At 40.4% G+C, this 27,481-nt stretch overlaps 1 protein-coding gene across 1 annotated transcript in view; it reads left to right on the top strand.

The window, feature by feature from the left end:
* The first annotated feature begins 1,828 nt into the window (after positions 1 to 1,828).
* The window catches only part of LOC106569441 (uncharacterized), a 28,007-nt gene continuing 2,354 nt past the window's right edge, over positions 1,829 to 27,481 (top strand). The window contains exons 1-50 of the mRNA XM_045694272.2: positions 1,829 to 1,986; positions 2,152 to 2,282; positions 2,654 to 2,683; positions 3,790 to 3,814; positions 4,085 to 4,153; positions 5,099 to 5,188; positions 5,320 to 5,388; positions 5,490 to 5,573; positions 5,861 to 5,947; positions 6,136 to 6,219; positions 6,382 to 6,456; positions 6,625 to 6,714; positions 6,830 to 6,916; positions 7,024 to 7,113; positions 7,228 to 7,317; positions 7,474 to 7,563; positions 7,729 to 7,791; positions 7,970 to 8,032; positions 8,216 to 8,284; positions 8,397 to 8,480; positions 8,599 to 8,685; positions 8,844 to 8,927; positions 9,061 to 9,129; positions 11,767 to 11,856; positions 11,964 to 12,029; positions 12,151 to 12,243; positions 19,577 to 19,666; positions 19,874 to 19,963; positions 20,120 to 20,182; positions 20,332 to 20,394; positions 20,505 to 20,573; positions 20,681 to 20,758; positions 20,864 to 20,950; positions 21,088 to 21,171; positions 21,388 to 21,456; positions 21,569 to 21,658; positions 21,824 to 21,913; positions 22,039 to 22,128; positions 23,837 to 23,926; positions 24,047 to 24,136; positions 24,298 to 24,360; positions 24,510 to 24,572; positions 24,683 to 24,751; positions 24,859 to 24,936; positions 25,042 to 25,128; positions 25,266 to 25,349; positions 25,566 to 25,634; positions 25,747 to 25,836; positions 26,002 to 26,091; positions 26,217 to 26,306. Coding sequence (XP_045550228.2) covers positions 1,914 to 1,986; positions 2,152 to 2,282; positions 2,654 to 2,683; positions 3,790 to 3,814; positions 4,085 to 4,153; positions 5,099 to 5,188; positions 5,320 to 5,388; positions 5,490 to 5,573; positions 5,861 to 5,947; positions 6,136 to 6,219; positions 6,382 to 6,456; positions 6,625 to 6,714; positions 6,830 to 6,916; positions 7,024 to 7,113; positions 7,228 to 7,317; positions 7,474 to 7,563; positions 7,729 to 7,791; positions 7,970 to 8,032; positions 8,216 to 8,284; positions 8,397 to 8,480; positions 8,599 to 8,685; positions 8,844 to 8,927; positions 9,061 to 9,129; positions 11,767 to 11,856; positions 11,964 to 12,029; positions 12,151 to 12,243; positions 19,577 to 19,666; positions 19,874 to 19,963; positions 20,120 to 20,182; positions 20,332 to 20,394; positions 20,505 to 20,573; positions 20,681 to 20,758; positions 20,864 to 20,950; positions 21,088 to 21,171; positions 21,388 to 21,456; positions 21,569 to 21,658; positions 21,824 to 21,913; positions 22,039 to 22,128; positions 23,837 to 23,926; positions 24,047 to 24,136; positions 24,298 to 24,360; positions 24,510 to 24,572; positions 24,683 to 24,751; positions 24,859 to 24,936; positions 25,042 to 25,128; positions 25,266 to 25,349; positions 25,566 to 25,634; positions 25,747 to 25,836; positions 26,002 to 26,091; positions 26,217 to 26,306 — 3,958 coding nt within the window. The 5' untranslated portion in view covers positions 1,829 to 1,913. The remainder of the gene's footprint in view (positions 1,987 to 2,151; positions 2,283 to 2,653; positions 2,684 to 3,789; positions 3,815 to 4,084; positions 4,154 to 5,098; positions 5,189 to 5,319; positions 5,389 to 5,489; positions 5,574 to 5,860; positions 5,948 to 6,135; positions 6,220 to 6,381; positions 6,457 to 6,624; positions 6,715 to 6,829; positions 6,917 to 7,023; positions 7,114 to 7,227; positions 7,318 to 7,473; positions 7,564 to 7,728; positions 7,792 to 7,969; positions 8,033 to 8,215; positions 8,285 to 8,396; positions 8,481 to 8,598; positions 8,686 to 8,843; positions 8,928 to 9,060; positions 9,130 to 11,766; positions 11,857 to 11,963; positions 12,030 to 12,150; positions 12,244 to 19,576; positions 19,667 to 19,873; positions 19,964 to 20,119; positions 20,183 to 20,331; positions 20,395 to 20,504; positions 20,574 to 20,680; positions 20,759 to 20,863; positions 20,951 to 21,087; positions 21,172 to 21,387; positions 21,457 to 21,568; positions 21,659 to 21,823; positions 21,914 to 22,038; positions 22,129 to 23,836; positions 23,927 to 24,046; positions 24,137 to 24,297; positions 24,361 to 24,509; positions 24,573 to 24,682; positions 24,752 to 24,858; positions 24,937 to 25,041; positions 25,129 to 25,265; positions 25,350 to 25,565; positions 25,635 to 25,746; positions 25,837 to 26,001; positions 26,092 to 26,216; positions 26,307 to 27,481) is intronic.

The raw sequence follows: 27,481 nt of genomic DNA, 5'->3' as shown, positions 1-27,481 counted from the left end.
TTTGATGTCAATCCAGGGTCACAGTTGGAAAGAATTGTTTTGTAAGTCTTCTCCATATTTCTGTTGAAAAGGTCATACAAGTGTTAGTGGGCTGTGTTCCTCAATAACCTATGCATAATCTTCATAATCATCTAAACTTTTCACCATTTTATGTCAATCCAGTGTCACAGTTTGTCAATTTTGTATCTCCATAATATCACTCTGACTCCAGCTAAAGCAATCTTATCTAAGCCATTAATTATTTTAATCTCTCTGCTACCAATCATACTTCTGTGAAAACAGATCCAACTATACTGAATAAAAATATAAATGCAACATGCAACAATTTCAAAGATTTTACTGAGTTACAGATCATATAAGAAAACCAGTCAATTGAAATATATTTATTAGGCCCTAATCTATGGATTTCACATGACTGGGAATACAGATATGCACAGATACCTTAAAATAATGGTAGGGGTGTGGATCAGAAAACCAGTTAGTATCTGGTGTGACTGCCATTTGCCTCATGCAGCGCAACACATCTCCTTCACATAGAGTTAATCAAGCTGTTGATTGTGGCCTGTTGAATGTTGTCCCACTCCTATTCAATGGCTGTGTGAAGTTGCTGGATATTGGCGGGAAATGGAACACGCTGTCGTACACGTCAATCCAGAGCATTCCAAACATGCTTAATCTGTGACATGTCTGGTGAGTATGCAGTCCATGGAAGAACTGGGACATTTTCCAGGAATTGGAATTTGGGAATTTTCCAGGAATTGTGTACAGATCCTTGCGACATGGGGCTGTGCATTATCATTCTGAAACATGAGGTGATGGCGGCGGATGAATGGCACGACAATGGGCCTCAGGATCTCGTCACGGTATTTCTGTGCATTAAGATTGCCATAGATAAAATGCAATTGTGCTCGTTGTCCGTAGCTTATGCCTTCCCATACCATAACCCCACCGCCACCATGGGGCACTCTGTTCACAACGTTGACATCAGCAAACCACTTGCCCACACGATGCTATACACGTGGTCTGGGTTGTGAGAACAGTTGAATGTACTGACAAATTCTGTAAAACAGCATTTGAGGCGTTTTATGGTAGAGAAATTAACATTGAATTCTCTGGCAACACCTCTGGTGGACATTACTGCATTCCGCATGCCAATTGCACGCTCCCTCAATTGCATGCTCCCTGTGGCAATGTGCTACAGGTATGTGACAAAACTGCACATTTTAGAGTGAACTTTTATTGTTCCCGGCACAAGGTGCAACTGTGTAATGCCACACCTGTCAGGTGGATGGTTTATCTTGGTAATCGAGAAATTCTCAGTAACAGGGATGTAAACAAATTTGTGCACAAAATTGGAGAGAAATAAGCTTTTTGTGCATATGGAAAATTTCTGGGATCTTTTATTTCAGCTCATGAAACATGGGACCAAAACTTTACATGTTGTGTTTATATTTCTGTGCAATATGCAATGAATAAACCGTGATTGTTTGTCCCTAATCGTCCAGTGCCAGCAGCTCCCCTTAATTTACTGCACATCCATGGCCTTTGTCCAGATGAGTGTGTGGACGCAACCAGACCTCTACCCATTGGTTGGTTAATATAGCATAACAGTTAAATGAACTTTGGATTCCTGTTCCTGTTTCCCGTCAGCAAGACTATTTTCTGATAAGGCTATTTGCTCTAAATATTGCTCTAATCTAGGCTGGTTGTCAAGTTATCTGTTTTCCTGATTTGGAAATAGGTCGAAATTACACAATGTTTAAATTAGTTGGAGAGTATCTTGGATACTTCTTCCCCTCCCCCCTTGGATGAGGTCTTTAGAAGAGTATTGAGAAACTTTAACAAACGTTGGGAGCAGCCAGCTTTATAAAAGCTAGACGACTGTGGGACGAGCATAAGTCTGTCTGAGAATTATGGCAAGAATACAGATTACTTTAATTTGCCTCCTTCTCCCCTGTCTCTTTCAGGATTCTTTAAGTAAACATGGTAAGACACAACTGAGTTTGAAAATGTATTGCTTCAAGCTATTTTCACAGCATAGACAGATATTGTACTACTGGAAAATAGCAATAGAATACAATATATACATTTCTATGTGTCGCTTAAATGGTTAAGGACAGTCATTGAACACTAATGTGTTTTGTTTGTCAGTCCCTCATGAAGGTGGCCACGCTTTGCAACCTCGCATCCAGAGAGACATAAAGAATGTAGATCTCCCTGTGGTCTTACAGGGGCCAATAACTCATGTAACGGATGTAGACGCAATCCTCAGGAAGCACAATGTAAGTGTAATAGGTGTGAAATGGCTAGGTAGTTAACGGTGCATGCTAGTAGTATTTCAATCGGTGATATATATTTTTTGGTGGGAGCTATAGTTAACGATGCTACGTGGGAAGGCAGTTGTAAATATGTTCAAAGGGTCCCTGGTTCAAGCCCAGGTTGGGGCGAGGAGAGGGAAGAAAGCAACACTGTTACATAAGAGCCTTATTCATTCTGTCTCTTACTCCAAAATACACACATTTTTAAACCAAGCTTGGTTGTTTTGTCCATACAGGTTTGTCTGGTTTCCACTTGCCCGATAATAATGTTCAATGTGATTAGGTTAGAAATTGGGTGTTAGAATGATGTAATGTTCTGTTTTTCTTACCTTCAGATCACTCTACCAAATGGCTACCTTGGTCAGGTAAGAACTTGTATGAACTTTGCCTTTGTAACACAAATAACTAAGTTGATTACATAACAAGTTTTTACTTAATATACTGTGTTGGCTTAAAATACAAGTCTTCTTATTAATACATGTTTTCTTATCTGCCTTTTGGGAAGTTGTATTTTACTTTATTATTTTCAATTTACTTGTCAGGGACCCGTTTATAATCGGATGTATTAGAACAGATATAGCAAAAAAGCAAGTGGATTTGTTTTCCCCATTGGGGAGATTGTTGTACCTGTTTATATGGTCTGTAGTTAGTCAAGGTATATTTAAAAGAACTAGAAAGGAATCAAAGGTGACTAAGGACAACATTAATATACTCAAACAAAATAACAACTTTACAACATTCATGTGTCAATATACAAATAATTTACATAGTTGAGCAAAAGTCGATATTATAGTTCATCCAACTTAAAATGTATTGTTCAGCTGATGATATATTTTCATATTGAAGTTAAACAACACAAACAACACATTGTGATAACTCAGGAATGTACCGGTAACCATAGCCGCGGGAAGTAGGGGTGCTGAGGGTGCTGCAGCATCCCCTGAAAAATCATAATAAAAACAAAAATATGTATTTTTGAAACAATCATTTTTTTTACAAAATTAGTGCACCAGGCCTTTACTAGTCCTGTATTAGCAGACCAGTATAGTCTTCTGTGGCGCAATAAAAAATTCAGCCCTCCCCTGCAGGGCAGGTCATTATTTTGGCTACCATGGTTATGCCCCCATAGGATGACAATGCCCCCATCCACAGAGCATGACATGAGTGGTCACTGAATGGTTTGATGAACATGATAACAATGTAAACCATATGCCATGGCCATCTGTCACCAGATCTCAACCCAATTAAACTCTTATGGGAGATTCTGGAGCGGCTCCTGAAACAGCTTTTTTCACCACCAACAAAAGTGTGCCCTATTAAGGCACTTTATGTTGGTGTTTCCTTTATTTTGGCTGTTATCTGTATGTTAGCAAAACTTTCCTGCCTCAAAGTTGAGCAAACTAGAAATGGTGTGGCACCTGGTTGCCTTAATTTAAAAAAATGTTGGATCAACTTACATTTTTCTTTACAGTGCACTGTTGTGAACAGCTGTGAGGGTGAGTACCTTGCTTTTGCAAACACCTCTTCATGTCAAATCTATTATTATACTGGTATCATAAGATGCTGCATATTGTTCACCAATTTTACAGCAATTCAGCGAGGGGTGGGGGGAATTGAAATACATAATGTGGTAATAATAGATTATATTGTTGCATATGCCTACCTAAAATGAGTGTTATCATATAATCTGAATAGATGAGACCTGTATGTGATGTGACAAATTATTCTATTGAACCTATGTTATTTTAACACAACTGTGTTCACAGGTCTGAAAGAGCAACTGGAGGACACAAACAGACAATTGCAGGAGAAAACCAGCCACACCATTCAACTGGGTGAGCTGTTGTATCGCTGCTGGTCCTACCTGTCACCTACAGCGCAGTCACCCTTTTTGTAGCTCCTAGCCAACGTTGCAGTATTTTTTATTTTTTTGTATTATTACTTACATTATTTGCTCAGAATGTTTCTAATATTATTATTTCGGACTCTGACATTGCTCGTTCTGATGTGTCTTAATTGTATGTTGTTATTGTATTGCTTGATATTGCTGCGTTGTTGGGGCTAGAAACTTAAGCATTTCGCTCAGGGCCAGCTCCAGGCATAACCTACTTAAGCAACCCCCCAAAAATTATTTTGAATACTTTCAGCAACTCAGTCGAGGTCTCAACTTACTTGTTATGTCAATCACTGACAGCCAATCAATTACCCATGTCAGCTAACAATTTTTAGATTGATAAGTTAGTCTAGCCAGCTATCTAAACTTGTAGTGATCAATGCCAAATACCGACCCTGACCTCCAGGGTTCCCCCATTTATTTTGTTAGTCACTTTCACTCAGATATCATTAACATCGGATAAAGATGTCATAGCAAAATGTGTAGAATTGCAGGAAATTAGCTGCAAAACTGAAAAATGTTTCTCTCCGCCCCATGGCAAAATGTGTAGAACTGCAGAAAACTTGCTTTAAAACTGCAACATTTTCTCTTCACCTCGTGGCAAAATGTGTAGAATTGCAGGAAATTAACTTTAAAATGTAAATATTTTTTATCTCTGCCGTCAAGGGTGGTCCACTAAAATGTTTTGCCCGCGAGGTGGGGGGCCTCGTAGGGCCCCCTAAAGGCTAAAGCCAGCCATGATTTCGCTGCATCTGCGATAACATCTGCAAAATTTTGTATGCGACCAATAAGCTTTAATTTAATTTTGGGCATCTAAGACCAAATATTCGATGTCCAGTGTAGGGACCAATTATATGGCTCTAAAACGCTTTATTATTCATTTTAGAACAAGAAGTGTTTAGACTGAAGATCACAGTGAGACAGTTGAGAGTGAAGTCTGCAACCTGCGGTCTGGAAACATCAGATCACATTGCCAGTAAGTGTTACCTCACCACTGCAATTTTTATCTTTTAGTCATAAGGGGGATATGTCAAACAACTTCTTATAGAACAACTCTACTATGGTAAAATACTGTTAATGCTTGAAACAATGTAATATATCTAACAGAACTGCAAGCTCAGTTGGAGGATAAGATGAGTCAACTGGAACAGATGTCGCATGACAATGGAAACCTGGGTGAGTGGAGCTGACTTGATTGGTATTTCCATAGATGCTAGATTACTGGTAGAAACCCTATCACTCATATTTATTTAATTTTCCTATTTTTCTCATTACAGTTCTGAGGATCACAGCTCTTACCTATGAAGTGAATGAACTACAGAAGAAGAACACATCCACCTCAACTTCCACCAAGATCACTGGTAAGAATGTTGTTTATTATGTCTTCTCTCCATGACCATAACCATGTTCCCAAAAATGACATAGACACCCTCCAACTCCACTCTGTTCAACATTTGTTACAATGTATAATTTGCTGCTGTAAGTTATCTCCACATAGTCACTATGAAACCTAGTGAAACAATGTATTTTCCAATGTGGTCTATCAAATCAAGGTAATGATTTTTGTACCGTTCTGAACTGTGTTAAAATGAAAATGTTAACAACTACCTTACTGGTTCTTTATGAAGGATGTATATTTGTCTTTTAGACCTACTGAGCCAGCTGGAGGAAAAGAACAAACAATTGCAGTTTAAAACAGAACAACTGGAAAGGAACAGTCGCAGCGCTCAACGTAGTAAGAGAAGAAACCTGTTATTTCAGCATTCATGTTACTGTTCAGTAGTGGTGAATGGTGTAAAATTGGTTCAGAATCAGGGAATCATTTTCAGTCCAGTTTCTCAGAAAGAATGCAGGATAGCAGTTTTGGACATTTTAAACATGCATGTGTAATTTCACTTGACTATGACATTTGTTATTTTTTAGTTCTTGAGATTATTGAACTGCAGACCCAGATCTGGGAGTTAGAGAAAACAAATCACAGTCAGGAGACTTTAACCCAAATCACTGGTACAGTATAATCTAAACTACTCAAGATTTAGAAATGTTCAGACAGCTTTGTATTTTTACTTTAACTGAATCCCTTGCGTTTCTTTTTACCATAGAATACTTTCCTTCTTCCTTTCCCAAAAGCCTGGCACCCGGAAATAATTTAACTATTGTTGTTTCTAGTTCTACAGAGACAACTGGAGGCCAAGATCAATGAACTGGAGGGCAACTCCGAAGGGAGTGATGACTCCAAAATAGGTCAGTTTGATTGGGTTGGATTACTGAAACGGATTCACCTGTAAAAAAAAACGTTTGTTGGGCAAACAGACGCCCACTCACACAAGATAGCTCACAAAGCATACTGACAATATCAGAGGAGAATGTCTTCCAAAATTCATTGCTAAGTTATCTCTCTTGGCTTTTCAGTGGTGATGATGATCACATTGGAGAATGAGGTTACAGAGCTACAGAAAAGGATCTCGGAGCTCACTGAGGAATCCAAAACTAAAATGACTGGTGACTAAATAGTTATTATTTTATAGACAGACACCCCCCCACCCCCCCCCCCCCCCCGAGTTGGACATTGAGTTGAACTGATCTCTGATAAAGCTAAACTGCTTTTTAAAAATAGATCTACAGAGGCAACTGAAGGAGATGAACCAGCAACTAATTGACAAGATATTACAACTGCCTGACAACAACACTAACACTGAACTAAGTAAGTGAACAAGTCTCTCTCCATAATGATCCTAGACTGAGATATGCTGCAATAGGATCGAGTGTCTCTGCATGTCCTACTAACTGCTCTGTTCTTGATTATTTCAGCTGAGGAGATTTTAGCGTTGCAGAATGCAATAAATAACCTATACATACAAATATCAAACCTACAAAAGAAGACCAATGCCCAACATGCAGGTACATGCCAACCCTACTTGTAATTGTTCTTGGTTGCAACACTGACTGTGAACCCTTTTGCACTAAATGTTGCATGATTGGAAGAATGTCAAAAGCATTGTGTGTTTTTATTAGAGCTTCAGAAGAATTTGAACAACAAGGAAAAACAACAAGAAGCTTGGAAGAAACAACTGAAGGGGGAGGACGAGACTAGTGTACAGCTGAGTGAGTGAAGCAGCAAATTTGATATTTTTGATCATATCTAACTGTCCAGAAAATAGAAAAGCTATTTTCAACAATTTATGAAATATGATTTGAAGAAGGGATACAGACTAAAATAATCCCACCCTGTTACTTTGCTCATTTTCTTTCTCTGTCCAGTTATGAAGATAATTTCTATAATGAGGGAACAGAGGGATTTACAGATACAAACAACACAGCAGATGCAGACAACAGCAGCCCAGATCACTGGTGAGATCTTTATTGTCATTATCTCCAATGTTCCTGTGAATGCACCCTCCTGTGAATGCACCCTCCTGTGAATGCACCCTCCTGTGAATACACCCTCATTGGGTTGTGTGAAGTATGATGCTCTAATTTTCTAATGTGTATCAAAATGAACTGTTTGAACTCCAGCACTTCTGCAACAAGTTCAGGACAAAGAGGACGAGATTGACAGAGTTCAGGCTGAAAACAAAGGTAAAGACCACTTCCTCTGTTCCTGTCTTGTTTATCACTACAGGCCTACAGCGCTAGTCTGCTCTAATCATTACTTTAGGTGTAAAACCCACAGTGTCCTAAATTTCATTTTTTATTTGATTGTTGTGTTACTTTGATAAGAATGTCTGATAGATTATGCTCCTTCCTTTTAAAACAGACCTGCAGAAACAGCTGAAGGAGAATAATGCAACGTGTTTTAGTCTTGAGAACAAATATGACCGTGAGACTCTTTCTTCTTCCTATCACTAAAGCCAGAACATTCTACCTGGAAATATGTTTCATTCACCATGTCCTCAACATTTAACATTTTGACTAAACTAGTTCTCACACATCATCATGATATTCTGAGATGTTGAAACTCCCTTTTATGATCCTAAGCCTGTTTTGTGCGTGCCTCTCACAGGGGTGAGGGGTGAATTAGAGGACAAGATCAACTTACTTAACAGTCAAAATTCAGGCATCTCCAAACTAGGTGAGTGAGGCCAGTTGGACAGTTTCTGCTAATTTGTAATAGGTACATTGTGTTTTCTACAGTTGACAGCAGCTTACTGTATAGTAATAGTAGATCATTTTGGTTCTAACAGTTCTAAGTATCGTGGCTCTGAATGATGAAGTGAAGTGGCTGAGGACTCAAATCATTTCTCCAGAAGCCGCAGACAAGATCGATGGTGAGTGTCACTGCCAGTGCTTTCCCCATCATTACTCCATGCACTGCAGAAGGGTTGTTCTGTTAAGAAAAACTGTCATGGTTTAATTTGTTATATCTTAACTGTATCTGTCTCTCAGAGCTGCAGAAGCAACTGGAGCAGAAGAACCGAGAATTAAAAACGAAGAGCAACGAACTGCAGGAAAAAAGTTCAAACGGACAAAGGAGTAAGTTTTCCACTGATTTAACCCATCCTGAGAGAGCACGTGTAATGCTATGCAATTATAATAAATAAAACACTGACGAATTACAAATGAGACAAATTCTACATTTTAGGTTAATTCAATCGAGTCAGGTTGTTTCAAATTTGGTTGTCCTTTTTCAGTTCTGAGAATAATTGAGGTGCAGAATTTGATATGGGAGTTCCAGAAAGGAGTGGCTACTCAGAGCAACATTTACCAGATTGCAGGTGAGTGAAAAAAGCATTTAATTAATTACAATGTCTTTCCAGAGAAATACTTTGATTATTTTAGTGTAAAACCACTCATGAGACATACATTATTCAACCACATTTGTAACTCGATTGTACATCTTTTGCACAGCGCTACAGAAAGAGCTGAATGACCTGACTGCTGAAATGGAGGACAAGGCCGATGACGACTCAAAACTGGGTGAATTTTGATAATAGGATGGACAGGAAAGCTGAACATCCCACTGGGCACAAACTGGTTAATTCAAAGTTGTTTCAATGTCATTTGTTAAGTTATTGTGACGTGGAATCATAGCCGCGGGAGGTAGGGGTGCTGAGGGTGCTGCAGCACCCCCTGAAAATTCATAATAATAAAAAAAATATATATATATATACAGTACAAGACAAAGGTTTGGACACACCTACTCATTCCAAGGTTTTTCTTTATTTTTAATATTTTCTACATTGTAGATCAATAGTGAAGACATCAAAACTATGAAATAACAAATATGGAATCATGTAGTAACCAAAAAAGTGTAAAACAAATCAAATTATATTTTATCTTTGAGATTCTTCAAAGTAGCCACCCTTTGCCTTGATGACAGCTTTGCACACTCTTGGCATTCTCTCAACCAACTTCACCTGGAATGCTTTTCCAACAGTCTTGAAAGAGTTCCCACATATGCTGAGCACTTGTTGGCTGCTTTTCCTTCACTCTGTGGTCCAACTCATCCCAAACCATCTCAATTGGGTTGAGGTCGGGTGATTGTGGAGGCCAGGTCATCTGATGCAGCACCCCATCACTCTTCTTCTTGGTCTAATAGCCCTTACACAGCTTGGAGGTGTTGTGTCATTTTCCTGTTGAAAAAGAAATGATAGTCCTATTAAGCGCAAACCAGATGGGATGGCGTATCGCTGCAGAATGCTGTGGAAGCCATGCTGGTTAAGTGCGCCTTGAATTCTAAATAAATCACAGACAGTGTCACCAGTAAAGCACCCTCACACCTCCTCCTCCATGCTTCACGGTGGGAACCACACATGCAGAGATCATCCGTTCACCTACACAGACACAGCGGTTGGAACCAAAAATCTCCAGAGTGGTGCAGCGGTCTCAGGAACTGCATCGCAGGCTGTGTTTCGCAGCCGGCCATGATCGGGAGACCCATGTCACCCATGCACAGTTGGTCCAGGTTAGGGGACGGTTTGGCCGGCCAGGATGTCCTTGTCCCATTGCGCTCTAGTGCTCCTTGTGGTGGGCCGGGCGCATGCACGCTGACTTTGGTCGCAAGCTGTACGGTGTTTCCTCCGACACATTGGTGCAGCTGGCTTCCGGGTTAAGTGAACAGTCTGTCAAGAAGCTGTGCGGCTTGGCGGGGTCGTGTTTCAGAAGACGCATGGCTCTCAACCTTCGCCTCTACTGAGTCCGTATGGGATTTGCAGCGATGGGACAAGACTGTAACTACCAATTGGATATCACTAAAAAGTAAAAAATATATAATAAATAAAAAAGTTGCTCTGGATAAGCGTGCCTACTAAAATTGAAAAGGAATGAATAACTAGGGCCTGTAGGACATGTAGGACCTGCCTTGTTGATAGTGTTGTCAAGGCAGAGCTGCGCTTTATTATGGACAGACTTCTCCCCATCTTAGCTACTGTTGTATCAATATGTTTTGACCATGACAGTTTACAATCCAGGGTTACTCCAATCAGTTTAGTCACCTCAATTTACTCAATTTCCACATTAGCAGACTATGATCGATAATGTAAAAAGCTGCACTGAAGTCTAACAAGACAGCCCCCACAATCATTTTATCATAAATTTCTCTCAACCAATCATCAGTCATTTGTGTAAGTGTCCATTTTTATTTTTACTGTGAAATAGCATTGTATCTGGTCAAACACAATTTTTTCCAGAAGTTTACTAAGGGTTGGTAACAGGCTGATTGGTCGGCTATTTGAGCCAGTAAAGGGGGCTTTACTATTCTTGGGTATGTTGGATTCACATCTCCATCTCAACCAAAAATAAAAGTATAAAAAATAAAATAATAAGATTCAGACAGGGGCTCAGATCTAACTATCCAAGCAGTAGATACATCTCCTTTAAATGTTGATATTTGGTTGTGTTGTCAACCAAACACAATTCAATACTACTTTTGTAAGACAATAAATGAGCTAAAACTGATGTACTGTATGTATTTATTCAACCTTAAAATGAGTAAGACATCCATGGCCACATTTTGAGGTTACTATAACAATAAATGTCTTCTTATGTAATCATAAAAAGCTTGCATGTTTAGGGTCACAGGTCTGTGGAAATCTTCACAATTGCTATAATAATCTGTACAGAATCTGAAACGGCATTGATCATTTGCACTGTGTACATTAATGTAATATTAACTACAAAACAGGTTATTGGTTTGTGCTGCTAGATTAACCACAGTGATAACACAGTAAGTTGTTATAAACAAAATATCTGACATTGTATTCCCATTTGAACTTTGTTGTGCTTTTAAATGGTTGAAAGCGCAGTGATAACACATTCAGGTGACATCTACACCAAAAATCTGACATCAATTTTCTTTTGGAATTTGGTTGTGCTTTAAGATGGTTGAAAGCATAGTGATAACACATTGGTAATTCAACACACTTTTGGCAGTCTTTTTGAATGGGTGAAATAGGTTGGAATCTCATTGATCAACGTATCTACCAAATATTACCCAATTCTCCATGTTGAAATGACATGGTGTGCCCAGTGGGTGTGATGGCAAGATTAAATTACGGGAGCTCAACAACTTTATTGACTGTCTGTCTTTCATCTTCTTCTCCCTCTACTTTTTAGTTCTGACGATAACCACATTACAGAGTGAGGTGGTCAACCTACAGAGAATGCTGTCAGCTCTCAGTCTGTCAACCGCAGCCCAGATAGTTCGTAAGTGTCGTCTCTATTCACTATTTTAATGTGATTCAACTTACTTCTCTTTTACGTAAAAGTCTTAGTTTTTCAGGTGGTCCTTTTCTTTTTCATATCTCTGGTAGGGCTGGAGAAGCAATTGGAGGATAAGAAGAAGCAGTTGGCCAAGCTGGTTGAGCAGAGTGGAATGGGTGATGAACAGACTAAGTGGATCCATCCCACTGACACAGTTTCCTTCAGGAGACAAACATTTTTTATTTGTAATGTCTGACAGTTACACAGAGTTAAATGATATCTCATTTTTCATTTCAGGTCCAAAAATGTCAAACCTTGAGAATCAAATAAGTGAAATAGAAAAGAGAATAGCAGAGCTAAAAGAAGAAAATCCTGAAGCCAAGATCATTGGTAATATCAATAAAACTGTGTCATATACAGTACCAGTCTAAAGTTTGGACACACCTACTCATTCCAGGGTTTTTCTTTATTTTTACTATTTTCTACATTGTAGAATAATAGTGAATACATCAAAACTATGAAATAGCACATATGGAATCATGTAGTAATCAAAAAAGTATTAAACAAATCAAAATATATTTTATATTTGAGATTCTTCAAGATAGCCACCCTTTGCCTTGATGACAGCTTTGCCCACAATGGACATTTTCTCACCCAGCTTCACCTGGAATGCTTTTCCAACAGTCTTGAAGGAGTTCCCACATATGCTGAGCATTTGTTGGCTGCTTTTCCTTCACTCTGCGATGCAACTCATCCCATACCATCTCAATTGAGTTGAGGTTGGGTGATTGTGGGAGCCAGTGCATCTGATGCAGCAGTGATCACTCTCCTTCTTGGTCTAATAGCCCTTATACAGCCTGGAGGTGTGTTGGGTCATTGTCCTGTTGGAAAACAAATTATAGTCCCACTAAGAGCAAACCAGATAGCATGGCGTATCGCTGCAGAATGCTGTGGTAGCCATGCTGGTTAAGTGTGCCTTGAATTCTAAATAAATCACAGACAGTGTCACCAGCAAAGCACCCCCACACCATCAGACCTCCTCCTCCATGCTTCTCGGTGGGAACCACACATGCAGAGATCATCAGTTCACTTACTCTGCGTTTCACAAAGACACCGGTTGGAACCAAAAATCTTGAATTTGGACTCGTCAGACCAAAGGACAGATTTCCACTGCTCGTGTTTCTTGGCCCAAGCAAGTCTCTTCTTCTGATTGGTGTCCTTTAGTAGTGGTTTCTTTGCAGAAAATCGCCAATTAAGGCCTGATTCACTCCTCAGAACAGTTGATGTTTAGATGTCTGTTACTTGAACTCTGTGAAGCATTTATTTGGGCTTCAATTTCTGAGACTGGTAACTCTAATGAACTTAACTCTGGGTCTTCCTTCTCTGTGGCGGTCCTCATGAGAGCGAGTTTCATCATAGCCCTTGATGGTTTTTGCAACTGCACTTGAAGGAACTTTCAAAGTTCTTGACATTTTCTGGATCGACTGACCTTCATGTCTTAAAGTAATAATGGGCTGTCCTTTCTCTTTGCTTATTTGAGCGGTTCTTGCCATAATATGGACTTGGTCTTTTACCAAATAGGGCTATCTTCTGTATACCACCTCTACCTTGTCACTGTAATATTTGTGTTGTAGAGAAATGACCAGGCAGGAGACGGGAGTACAGTTTGTTTTGTTTAGTCAAATCCTCTCGTGCTCTACAGCCCCGGTCCAATAGTGCACATGTGCATTTCCTATTAGGTGTAGTAATATAACACTGCCGTAATACATTACTGCTTAGTAACAGCATAGTAACTAATACAAACAGATATAGATCACAGATACGACACTCCTCCCCCATAGTGATTAACTCCCAGAGAACAAGGTAAATACGTTAGGGAACTACTAATGCAATATCTGAACAATGCATTCTTAAACATTTTTCAACTACTGGGTTGAAGCAGTCTTTCAGAGCCCAGGACAAATCCAGGGGATTATTCTGCCCTGAAGATGGAGTTTGTGTCCTAATAACTAACCCAGGTAATGTCCTTTTTCTTTCCTTTTATCTAGGACATATTAAAGTGTTTCTTTGTTTTACTGTCTGTTACCTCCTGAAACAGCTCAACTCACAGGTCAAGCTTTTGAGGTGCCCTTTGCTGTCAAATAGGATATCTCCGCTCCTACTGGGCTTCCGATGGTGGGCCAGGTTCTGGTGGAAGATCAGGCTCTGTCTCTTCCGTACGTCCACTATTCAGGAGAATAGTCCTGGGGGTCGTTATTGTTCTTGTTTTCTTGGCATGTCTCTGCTGGGGTGTTGGACCACAGCAGATGATCCACATGAACGTTGACATGGCGATGACCAACTTGGTAAGTCAAAGGTCCTCTGCGTTGCAAGATCACACCTGAGTTCCACAGGTGCTTGGGGTGTCTGAAATCATGTACCATCACTCTCTCTCCCTCTTTGAATTCTCTGACAGTCTTTGAGTGTCTGTTATGAGCTTTCTTCTGCTGTAGCTGGTGCTTTGCCACAGTGCTTGACAAGTCTGGTTTCATCAATGTCAGGTGGGTACGTGTTTGGCATTTCAGAAACAGGTCAGCTGGTGTATGTTCCGTTACTGTGTGTGGTGTGTTACGGTAAGTAAACAGGAAACGGGGAAGCCTTTGCTGGGTGGGCACAGACTGAACCTTGAGTCTAGTCCAGGCCTTCTTAAAGGTTTGCACGGCTCTCTCCGCTGCTCCATTTGATGCCGGATGGTAAGGTGGTGACAGGATGTGCCTTACTCCGTTGTTCTTGAGAAACATTTCAAAATCGTTTGACGTGAAAGGATGGCCATTGTCCGATACGAGCTCCTTGACTAGTCCAAAGGATGCGAACAGGTGTCTGAGAAGATTGATACTCTTCTCAGCTGTGGTCAATTGAGTAGGGAACACTTCCATCCACTTGGAATGGACATCGACCACAGCAAGGAAATGTTGTTTGTCAACATTGGCGTAATCCACATGGATGCATTCCCATGGTGTAGCAGCCCAGGACCATGGATGAAGAGGTGCAGCAGCAGGCTTGTTTCAAACAGCTTCACAAGGTGAGCAGTGGCCTACATGCTGCTGAATGTCCTGATCCAGTCCAGGCCACCACAGATAACTGCAGGCGAGTGCTTTCATTCGAGTGATCCCTGGAAGTCCCTCATGCAGGTCAGATAGCAGTCTCCTCTGGAATTTGTGAGTTACCACCACCCTTGATCCCCACAGAACACATCCTTGATCAGTAGACAACTGGTCTTTCTTGTCGATGAATGGACGAAGGTTATCGTCATTTACGAAGGTTGGCCAACTGCCTAATGCCTAAGCACTGGGTCTTTCCTCATTTCCTCTGCTATGTCTAAAGCAGATATGGGCAGTTCGTCGATAAGAGAGATCTGGAAGACTGCTCTATCATTCTTCACTGTCGGAGTCACTATTGCATGGTAGTCTTGATAGTGCATCTGCATTTGCGTGATCACTGGATCATCTGTACTCGATCTCATAGTTGTAGGCTAGCAATATTATACCTTTATTTCAACAAGGAACACAGACTGAGACCAAGGTATATTTTACAGCTGGGCCCTGCGAATACATGTTTACACATACAGTTTAGGTACAATGATTAAGAAACTACACAAGACAAACAGAGCCCAATGTTGCATTCGAAGTGCAGCAAGGGTTGGTATGGCTGATTTTGGTCCAAGGAGGCTTGTGATCTTGTAAGGCGTGGGTGTTTGCTGACGAGGAATCAAGTGCAGGAAAACAGCGATTCAGGGTATTGGCTTTAATAGGCACAATGACTAAACTACAAGCCAACCCAAACAGCGCACAGAGCGCACTACAAAACAAAGTGCCCCAAACAAAAGGGAAAAAAACACAGCTTGTGCAAAACACACGCACCACTGAAAATGTACAACAAACAGCGTGTCACCACGCACCGCATACAATGAAATAATCCCGCACAAAGAGCAGGCAGGCCTACTGGCTAACAAAGCCTGCTAATCAGCCCAACTCAGAACAGGTGCACCTAATAACGAAAAGGGGGAAAACAAAAAGGGAATCAGTGGCAGCTAGTAGGCCGGTGATGACGACCGCCGAGCGCCACCCGAGCAGGAGGGGGAGCCACCTTCGGTAGGAGTCGTGACAGATCTGTAGGTAGTTGGAACTTTCTTCCGTAGAGGTATTTGTGAAACATCTTCACTCCGAATATTATGCTCAGGGCTTCCTTCTCAATTTGAGCATAATTTTTCTCACTTGGTGATGCAAATGCAATAGGGTGTTCTTCACCTGACGGTAGAACATGTGAGATGATGGCTCCTACTCCATATGGAGATGCATCAGACGCAAGTCTCAGCTTCATCTCTGTGTCGTATTGGGCAAGCGACTTGCTCTTTAGCAGACGCTGTTTGCAAGTCTTGAATGCTTCTTCGCATTGTGGGGACCAAGATCTGATCTATTGTGTGTTGGAATATTGCTGGAGCTGTTGAGATTCCATAGGCCAAGTGATTGAATCTGAATAGCCCCTTGTGTGTATTGATGGTCAGATACTGTTCTATCTCCGGATCCAGCTTCAGTTGCTGATAATCGAATGACAGGTCCAGCTTACTGAAAACCTTCCCACGAGCTAGAGTGGCAAACAGATCTACAGCGTTTGGTAGTGGATATTCCTCTGTTAGTATGCAGCGATTTACTGTGACCTTGTAGTCTCCGCACATTCTGACGGTCTTTGGGACTACAACGATCGGAGCGGCCCAGTCGCTCCTCTACTTTTGTGATGATGTTATTCTTCTGTACGTGGTCCAGTTCCATCTCTACTTCTTCCTTCAGAGCATAGGGAATTGGACGTGGTTTGTGAAAGATAGGCTTGGTTCCTTCTTGCACTCTGACTTTTGCTGTGAAGTCTTGTATTTCGCCTTAGCCATCTTTGAAAAGTTATTTGTGCTTCTCCAGCATGTTAGTGAGTGTAGCCTGACTCACTGGTTTGTCATTTCTCAGACTGAAGATTTCTCCCCAGTTCAACTTGATCTTTTGGAGCCAGTTTCTGCCTAGCAAGGCTGATTTTTCTCCTTTAACAATGACAAGCGGTAGCGTCCACTCCTTTCTCTCATACCGGACTGGTACTTGGATCTGCCCTAACACAGGAATAGTGTCACCAGTGTATGAAGAAAGGCAGATGGACGCTGGCTGAAGAGGGCACTCTTTCAGTTTTTCTTTGTAGAGTCTCTCTGGAACAAGAGATACAGACGCTCCAGTGTCCAGCTACATTTTTGCTGGTTTTCCCGCTAACTCCATGCTGAGATAGATTACATCTTTTTGTTGTTGAGCTGTGTACACTGTGAACAGTTCCAATACTGTTTCAGTTTTACCTTTCTCTTCTTGTGCTGCATCTGACACCTTGTGCGCTCTTGCTGTGCGTTTTGGAGCTTTACACACACTCTGTAAATGTCCAACCTTTCCACAATTGTGGCACTTTTCATTTTGGAATCGACATCCACTGTGCTGATGATTATCTCTATCACATGTACTTGCCAGCCTTTTCAAAGCAAGGATGTAGTCAGCCACGGTTTCCCCTTGACTCTGGTGACGTTGGTAAAATCTGAAACATTCTGCAATGAGAATTGGCTTAGGCTTGAAATGCCTTGAAAGAGTTTCAGTCAGTTCTGCATAGGTCAACTCCACTGCTTTTATTGGTTCAATGAGACCTTTCAGAAATCCATACTCAGTTGTACCCAAAACACTGAGAAATACGTCTGCTTTCTTTTCATCTTTGATTTCAGCCAACACTCAAAATGCTCTAAATAGGAATTCAAATCCTCTTTTGTAGACTCAAACTTTGGTACTCGACCAATGGTTGCCATTTTCACAGTTAACCTGTCTGGGGTATGTGGGACGCTAGCGTCCCACCGGCGGGACACACTGCCAACAGCCAGTGAAATAGCAGGGCGCCAAATTCAAAACAACAAAAATCTCATAGTTCAAATTTCTCAAACATAAAACTATTTTACACCATTTTAAAGATGAACTTCTCGTTAATCCAACCACATTGTCCGATTTCAAAAAGGCTTTATGGCGAAAGCATAGCATTAGATTATGTTAGGACAGCACCTAGACAAGAAAAACCACACAGCCATTTTCCAAGCAAGGAGAGGCGTCACAAAAAACAGAAATACAGCTAAAATTAATCACTAACCTTTGATGATCTTCATCAGATGGCACTCATAGGACTTCATGTTACACAATACATGTATGTTTTGCTCGATAAAGTTCATATTTATATCCAAAAAAAACATTTTACATTGGTGTGTAATGTTCAGAAATGTTTTGTCTCCCAAAACTTCCGGTGAATGAGCACATCAATTTACAGAAATACTCATCATAAACGTTGATAAAATATTAAACTGTTATTCAAAGAATTATAGATACACTTCTCCTTAATGCAACCGCTGTGTCAGATTTCAAAACAACTTTACAGCGAAAGCACACTTTGCAATAATCTGAGTACAGCGTTCAGACACGAAACCAAACCCGCCATTTTGTGGAGTCAACAAAACTCAGAAATAATATTATAAATCTTCACTTACCTTTGATGATCTTCATCGGAATGCACTCCCAGGAATCCCAGTTCCCCAATAAATGTTAATTTGTTTCGATAAAGTCGATATATATGTCCAAATACCTCCTTTTTGTTCGCGCGTTCGGTCGAGTACTCCAAATGCGCTGTGCTCGCGCATTAAGTTCAGACGAAAAGTCCAAAAAGTTATATTACAGTTCGTAGAAACATGTCAAACGATGTATAGAATCAATCTTTAGGATGTTTTTATCATAAATCTTCCATAATATTCCAACCGGACAAGACCTTTGTCTTCAAAAAAGAAAAGGAACACAGCTAACTCTCATGTGAGCGCGTGCCACTGAACTCATGTCATTTTCTCACTCATCTACTTCCAGGAGCTCTTATTCTCTCCCTATTCACAGTAGAGGCATGAAACAACGTTCTAAAGACTGTTGACATCTAGTGGAAGCCTTAGGAAGTGCAAAATGAACCCTAAGTCACTGTATACTGTATAGGCAATCACTTGAAAAACTACAAACCTCAGATTTTCACACTTCCTTGTTGCATTTTTTCTCAGGTTTCTGCCTGCCATATGAGTTCTGTTATACTCACAGATACCATTCAAACAGTTTTAGAAACTTTAGAATGTTTTCTATCCAAATCTAATTATATGCATATTCTAGTTACTGGGCAGGAGTAGTAACCAGATTAAATCGGGTACGTTTTTTATCCAGCCGTGAAAATACTGCCCCCTATCCCAAACAGGTTAACACTTTTTTGGTTACTACATGATTCCATATGTGTCATTTCATAGTTTTGATGTCTTCACTATTGTTTTACAATGTAGAAAATATTAAAAATAAAGAAAAACCCTGGAATTAGTAGGTGTGTCCAAACTTTTGACTGGTACTGTATATAAATAAAGGGATATATTCAATCCGTATTGCGGAAATTCAGCTTTACAACTTGATTGAAATTTAAAGGCAATGTTTGTGTCAGCATTCATGGTAAATACTGCTTAAGTCGGCTCAATCAGAAATTACCTTTACATTTCTAGCGCGCAATCTGAATGCTTCAGTGATACAGATTGAAAAGAGCCCAAAGTAGAATTAATTATGATAAAGTCAGATTTCTCAGGTTGGGACATGACCTTTTAAATTCCATCTCTCAGAGCTGACAACACAGCTTAAGGAAAGCGAGAAGCAGCTTGAGGAGAACATAAAAAGACTGAAGAAGAAAGACAGCAATAATTCTTACCTGAGTGAGTTACTATAGGAACCTGAAATAGCCAACGACTGTTTTAAAAATGGCCCACTGCATATTTTGAATATAATGGACATGCTGCTTAAGTACTTTTTTACCTTGTTCTCAACAGAACAAAGACTTATCTAAAAATTCCATGATAACGTTTATTTATTTAGTGCCACTTTAAAATACTGTAACTCACTACTTTATTTTGTACTCGAAGTTATGCAAATTCTTCATCTACAAAGGAAACTCAGAGACATACAAAATGCTGCATCTCAGCAATTCAATGAAAATGCTGCTGATGTTACTGGTGAGTGTTTCGACTTCATCAAGCATAATAAATATATCATTATTTTATTGATTTTTTTAACATATCATTAACTTATTAAAATATGACTCATACACTCTTTGAATATGTACCTTTTATATATCTAATAATTTTTTAACATTAGTACTTCAATTACAGCGCTTCAGGAACAACTAGAGGCCAGAGAGGAAGAGAGCGCCAGATGTCAGGCCCAGAACAAAGGTAAGCCAAGATCAGGTCCTTCTGATATTAGTCTGGTTCACCAGTTTGTGTAACTAGACGCTTGATGAGCAAAGCTGCTTGAATCATAACTACAGGTAAAGAAACAGAAGCACACATCTCATCAGTCTAATATTTTTTTCTCAAACCAGACCTGGAGAAGAGGCTGGGCGATAAGGATGCACAGTGCTCTGGACTCCAGGACCGATATGACAGTGAGCTTCACCTCTCTCTACCTTTTGCTGATGACACTGAGTGATCTAAATAATATGAACCCTATTCAATAGAACCTAGTCAACAGCTGATTTGTATTGGTCTCTCACAGGTCTGCAAGATAAGCTTGGTTCTGCAATGAATAAACTGGACAATGTAACTGGATACAACGACAAACTCGGTAAGCGGATGAATATACATCAGCGCCCACAGATGAATGAGGCGAGTAGTCTCGTTTATTTTTCTGATTCAGAATACTATTCAGCTCATTTCAATGTGTTCTATCAGTTCTTGAGGTATGGACCCTGACTAATGAGGTAGACGATCTAAAGAAGAGAACTGTGACTTCTGCAGCTAAGATCAATGGTGAGTATCCCTGTTGCTGCTCATTATTCATAGCAAATCATGTTTGTTTTGAAAGGTCTGCATATGTTAGCATTGATCCCATCATGATGTTTCCTCGTCTTTCAGAGCTCCAAAAGTTGCTGGATGAGAAGATCAAAGAACTGGCAAAGAAAACACAGGAACTGGAGGATAACGCTCCTCAACCAGAGAATGGTTAGTAGTTTTTAGCCTTTTCCTTTATATAGTCTGTTTTCAGCTGCACAGACAGCTTTTACAGTTTTGGTCCAGCCTGCTCAGTATTTATCTGTATATCATATTCCTCAAATTGTTAAGCTGTTTGTTTGTTGCAGTTCTAAGGATCATTGCAATACAGAATGAGATCTTGAACCTGCAAAAAGGAGTTAGCAATGGGACAAACTTTGACCAGATTGCTGGTGAGTAGCAGGCGTTCTGAAGAACATAGGAGTCTCTATGTGTTCAGCACGTTAGACCAATACCAATAGTTATCATGTTTCCTCAAAGGGATAGTCCTTCACTGGTAGAAATATAGGATGGTGTGATGGCAATACACTGCATTTTGCACATTCATGGAGTTTTCAAATCCCATTATGCTTGTAACATTCAAGCTCTTCAATTATTCTTGTCCACAGCACTTGAGAATGAACTGGATGCGTTGATTGCCACAATCGAGGAGAAGAACAATGGCAACTGTAAACAGAGTGAGTGTGAAAAGCCTTATCATTTCAGAGTTGGCTGCAATCGTGATTTGAATATTCTACATTACTTCAAATGTTGAATGTTGTGACATCCTGCATATCCCTGCTCATTTAGTTCTTCAGATCATTGCACTCCAAAATCAAGTGACAAGATTGCAGAGGCAAGAGTTAGAGTTCAATCAGTCATCTGAGGCCAAGATTGCTGGTGAGTGCCATTGTAATGTTTCTTTATCCTCAGTACTCTTACAATTGTGCTGGAAAGTTTATTATCCTTATATTTACCATTAAGAGCTTTTTTGTAGGCATACCGTATAATAGAAAACTTTGTGGTGGAAAGAGGATAACATTTGAAATAATGTGTATGTCTCAGAGCTAGAGAATCAGCTACAGGAGACGAGAGACCAGCTGAATGAAAAGAAAGACGAGCTGAAAGAAACTGACAGTAGAATTCCACAACTCAGTAAGTTGTCAAGCATGTTTCAAGGAGTTTATCTATAATCTACAAGTCAATTATTTCTACATTTTTTGGAGGGTGACTTCTGTTTTTGAATGCTTCATCCAGAGTGGCATGCTTTTATTTTTCAGTTGCAGAGATCATGGGACTTCGTAACAAACTGACAGAGTTAGAAAGAACATTATCAGAGCTCAAACAGACAAGTGCTGACAAGATGGAAGGTACATTTTGCATAATTAAATTACTATTGAATGTCTTGTTGGGTTGATGTGAAGCGAGAAATGTAGTTTAAAGTGGACGCTATCTTAACACAGGGGAGATTATAGTTGGTAAGATACAGTGCATTCGGAAAGTATTCAGACCCGCTCACTTTTTCCATATTTTGTTACGTTACAGCCTTATTCTAAAATGGATAAAATAAAAAATACTGCTCAATCTACACAATACCCCATAATGACAAAGAGAAAAATGTTTTTTAGAATTTTTAACAAATCTATTAATAATGTAAAACCGAAATACCTTATTGACATAAGTATTCAGACCCTTTGCTGTGAGACTCGAAATTGAGCTCAGGTGCATCCTGTTTCCATTGATCATCCTTGATGTTTCTACAACTTGATTGGAGTCCAACTGTGGTAAATTAAATTGATTGGACATGATTTGGAAAGGCACACACCTATCTATATAATGACCCACAGTTGACAGTGCATGTCAGAGCAGAAACCAAGCCATGAGGTCGAAGGAATTGTCCGTAGATCCCAGAGACAGGATTGTGGTCGAGTCACAGATCTGGGGAAGGGTACCGAAACATTTCTGCAGCATTGAAGGTCCACAAGAACACAGTGGCCTCCATCATTCTTAAATGGAAGAAGTTTGGAACCACCAAGACTCTTCCAAGAACTGGCCGCCCGGCCAAACTGAGCAATCGGGGGAGAAGGGCCTTGGTCAGGGAGGTGACCAAGAACCTGATGGTCACTCTGGCAGAGCTCCAGAGTTCCTTTGTGGAGATGGGTCGAACCTTCCAGAAGGAAAACCATCTCTGCAGCACTCCACCAATGAGGCCTTTATGGTAGTGTGGCCAGACGGAAGCCACTCCTCAGTAAAAGGCACATGACAGCCCACATGACAGGACTCTCAGACCATGAAAAACAAGACTTTCTGGTCTGATGAAAACAAGATTGAACTCTTGTTCTGAATGCCAAGCGTCATGTCTGGAGGAAACCAGGTACTGCTCCTCTCTTGCTCAATACCATCCATACGGTGAAGCATGGTGGTGGCAGCTTCATGCTGTGGGGATGTTTTTCAGCGGCAGGGACTGGGAGACTAGTCAGGATTGAGGGAAAGATGATTGGATCAAAGTACAGAGAGATCCTTGATGAAATCCTGTCTAGAGAGCTCAGGACCTCCAGACTGGGGCAAAGGTTCACCTTCCAACAGTACAACGACCCTAAGCACACAGCCAAGACAATGCAGGAGTGGCTTTGTGACAAGTCTCTGAATGTCCTTGAGTGGCCCAGTCAGAGCCCGGACTTGAACCCGATCGAACATCTCTGGAGAGACCTGAAAATAGTTGTGCAGCTACGCTCCCCGTCCAACCTGAGAGAGCTTGAGAGGATCTGCAGACAAGAATGGGAGAAACTCCCCAAATACAGTTGTGCCAAGCTTGTAGCGTCGTACCCACAAAGACTCGAGGCTGTAATCGCTGCCAATGGTGTTTCAACAAAGTACAGGGTCTGAATACTTATGTAAGTGTGATTTCGTCTTTTCTTTTCTTTTTTATGAATTTCCAAAAAATTCTCAAAACCTGTTTTTGCTTTGTCATTATGGGGTGTTGTGTGTAGACTGATGAGAAGGAAAAATGATGTAATCCATTTTAGAATAAGGCTGTACTCTCCGAATGCACTGTAAATAAATATCTTTCCTCCTCAGATCTACAGAGTCTACTGAAGCAGAAGAGCAAGCAGCTTGAAGAAAACACTACACAACTGAGGGCTGTAGATGCCAAAAATGCAGAACAGAGTATGTTGACAAGAGTAGTCATTAGAAATCATTAAACATTTATAATCTTCTGAAAGGTTGAATACCATGATTTGATGTTAGTTTTGGATTAAACAGTGCCTTTTTGATCTGTTATTTCAGTTCTGAAGATCATTGAACTACAGAAACAAATGAATGAGATACAGATTGAAGCTTCAAAAGGCAAAAATGAAATTGCATCAGAAATCTCTGGTTTGTCTATTTTGTCTCATGTTCCACTTATGTATGATCATTAAAATCTCACATGCTGAATAGTGTTAAAAATAAGTGTGTTTGGGGAAATTGTTATGTATAGTCATCATGATGTACCGAGTATATGTAGCAATATGCTAACATTAGTACTTCAATTACAGCGCTTCAGGAACAACTAGAGGCCAGAGAGGAAGAGAGCGCCAGATGTCAGGCCCAGAACAAAGGTAAGCCAAGATCAGGTCCTTCTGATATTAGTCTGGTTCACCAGTTTGTGTAACTAGACGCTTGATGAGCAAAGCTGCTTGAATCATAACTACAGGTAAAGAAACAGAAGCACACATCTCATCAGTCTAATATTTTTTTCTCAAACCAGACCTGGAGAAGAGGCTGGGCGATAAGGATGCACAGTGCTCTGGACTCCAGGACCGATATGACAGTGAGCTTCACCTCTCTCTACCTTTTGCTGATGACACTGAGTGATCTAAATAATATGAACCCTATTCAATAGAACCTAGTCAACAGCTGATTTGTATTGGTCTCTCACAGGTCTGCAAGATAAGCTTGGTTCTGCAATGAATAAACTGGACAATGTAACTGGATACAACGACAAACTCGGTGAGCGGATGAATATACATCAGCGCCCACAGATGAATGAGGCGAGTAGTCTCGTTTATTTTTCTGATTCAGAATACTACTCAGCTCATTTCAATGTGTTCTATCAGTTCTTGAGGTATGGACCCTGACTAATGAGGTAGACGATCTAAAGAAGAGAACTGTGACTTCTGCAGCTAAGATCAATGGTGAGTATCCCTGTTGCTGCTCATTATTCATAGCAAATCATGTTTGTTTTGAAAGGTCTGCATATGTTAGCATTGATCCCATCATGATGTTTCCTCGTCTTTCAGAGCTCCAAAAGTTGCTGGATGAGAAGATCAAAGAACTGGCAAAGAAAACACAGGAACTGGAGGATAACGCTCCTCAACCAGAGAATGGTTAGTAGTTTTTAGCCTTTTCCTTTATATAGTCTGTTTTCAGCTGAACAGACAGCATTTACAGTTTAGGTCCAGCCTGCTCAGTATTTATCTGTATATCATATTCCTCAAATTGTTAAGCTGTTTGTTTGTTGCAGTTCTAAGGATCATTGCAATACAGAATGAGATCTTGAACCTGCAAAAAGGAGTTAGCAATGGGACAAACTTTGACCAGATTGCTGGTGAGTAGCAGGCGTTCTGAAGAACATATGAGTCTCTATGTGTTCAGCACGTTAGACCAATACCAATAGTTATCATGTTTCCTCAAAGGGATAGTCCTTCACTGGTAGAAATATAGGATGGTGTGATGGCAATACACTGCATTTTGCACATTCATGGAGTTTTCAAATCCCATTATGCTTGTAACATTCAAGCTCTTCAATTATTCTTGTCCACAGCACTTGAGAATGAACTGGATGCGTTGATTGCCACAATCGAGGAGAAGAACAATGGCAACTGTAAACAGAGTGAGTGTGAAAAGCCTTATCATTTCAGAGTTGGCTGCAATCGTGATTTGAATATTCTACATTACTTCAAATGTTGAATGTTGTGACATCCTGCATATCCCTGCTCATTTAGTTCTTCAGATCATTGCACTCCAAAATCAAGTGACAAGATTGCAGAGGCAAGAGTTCGAGTTCAATCAGTCATCTGAGGCCAAGATTGCTGGTGAGTGCCATTGTAATGTTTCTTTATCCTCAGTACTCTTACAATTGTGCTGGAAAGTTTATTATCCTTATATTTACCATTAAGAGCTTTTTTGTAGGCATACCGTATAATAGAAAACTTTGTGGTGGAAAGAGGATAACATTTGAAATAATGTGTATGTCTCAGAGCTAGAGAATCAGCTACAGGAGACGAGAGACCAGCTGAATGAAAAGAAAGACGAGCTGAAAGAAACTGACAGTAGAATTCCACAACTCAGTAAGTTGTCAAGCATGTTTCAAGGAGTTTATCTATAATCTACAAGTCAATTATTTCTACATTTTTTGGAGGGTGACTTCTGTTTTTGAATGCTTCATCCAGAGTGGCATGCTTTTATTTTTCAGTTGCAGAGATCATGGGACTTCGTAACAAACTGACAGAGTTAGAAAGAACATTATCAGAGCTCAAACAGACAAGTGCTGACAAGATGGAAGGTACATTTTGCTTAATTAAAATACTATTGAACGTCTTGTTGGGTTGATGTGAAGGGAAAAATGTAGTTTAAAGTGGACGCTATCTTAACACAGGGGAGATTATAATTGGTAAGATACAGTGCATTCGGAAAGTATTCAGACCCCCTCACTTTTTCCATATTTTGTTACGTTACAGCCTTATTCTAAAATGGATTAAATAAAAAATGCTCCTCATCAATCTACACAATACCCCATAATGACAAAGAGAAAAATGTTTTTTAGAATTTTTAGCAAATCTATTAAAAAAGTAAAACTGAAATACCTTATTGACATAAGTATTCAGACCCTTTGCTGTGAGACTCGAAATTGAGCTCAGGTGCATCCTGTTTCCATTGATCATCCTTGATGTTTCTACAACTTGATTGGAGTCCAACTGTGGTAAATTAAATTGATTGGACATGATTTGGAAAGGCACACACCTATCTATATAATGACCCACAGTTGACAGTGCATGTCAGAGCAGAAACCAAGCCATGAGGTCGAAGGAATTGTCCGTAGAGTCCCAGAGACAGGATTGTGGTCGAGTCACAGATCTGGGGAAGGGCACCGAAACATTTCTGCAGCATTGAAGGTCCACAAGAACACAGTGGCCTCCATCATTCTTAAATGGAAGAAGTTTGTAACCACCAATACTCTTCCAAGAGCTGGCCTATCAGCGGCCAAACTGAGCAATCGGGGGAGAAGGGCCTTTGTGGAGATGGGCGACCCTTCCAGAAGGAAAAACATCTCTGCAGCACTCCACCAATGAGGCCTTGCTCTGAATGCCAAGTGTCATGTCTGGAGGAAACCAGGCACCGCTCATCATCTGGCCAATACCATCCATACGGTGAAGCATGGTGGTGGCAGCATCATGCTGTGGGGATGTTTTTCAGCAGCAGGGACTGGGAGACTAGTCAGGATTGAGGGAAAGATGATTGGATCAAAGTACAGAGAGATCCTTGATGAAATCCTGTCCAGAGAGCTCAGGACCTCCAGACTGGGGCAAAGGTTCACCTTCCAACAGTACAACGACCCTAAGCACACAGCCAAGACAATGCAGGAGTGGCTTTGTGACAAGTCTCTGAATGTCCTTGAGTGGCCCAGCCAGAGCCCGGACTTGAACCCGATCGAACATCTCTGGAGAGACCTGAAAATAG

This window comes from Salmo salar, chromosome 14, assembly GCF_965601325.2.
Source record: "Salmo salar chromosome 14, fSalSal1, whole genome shotgun sequence".
Lineage (NCBI taxonomy): Eukaryota > Metazoa > Chordata > Actinopteri > Salmoniformes > Salmonidae > Salmo > Salmo salar.
Note: the sequence above shows the minus strand (reverse complement) of the source record. Positions and strands in the feature narration are given on the sequence as shown.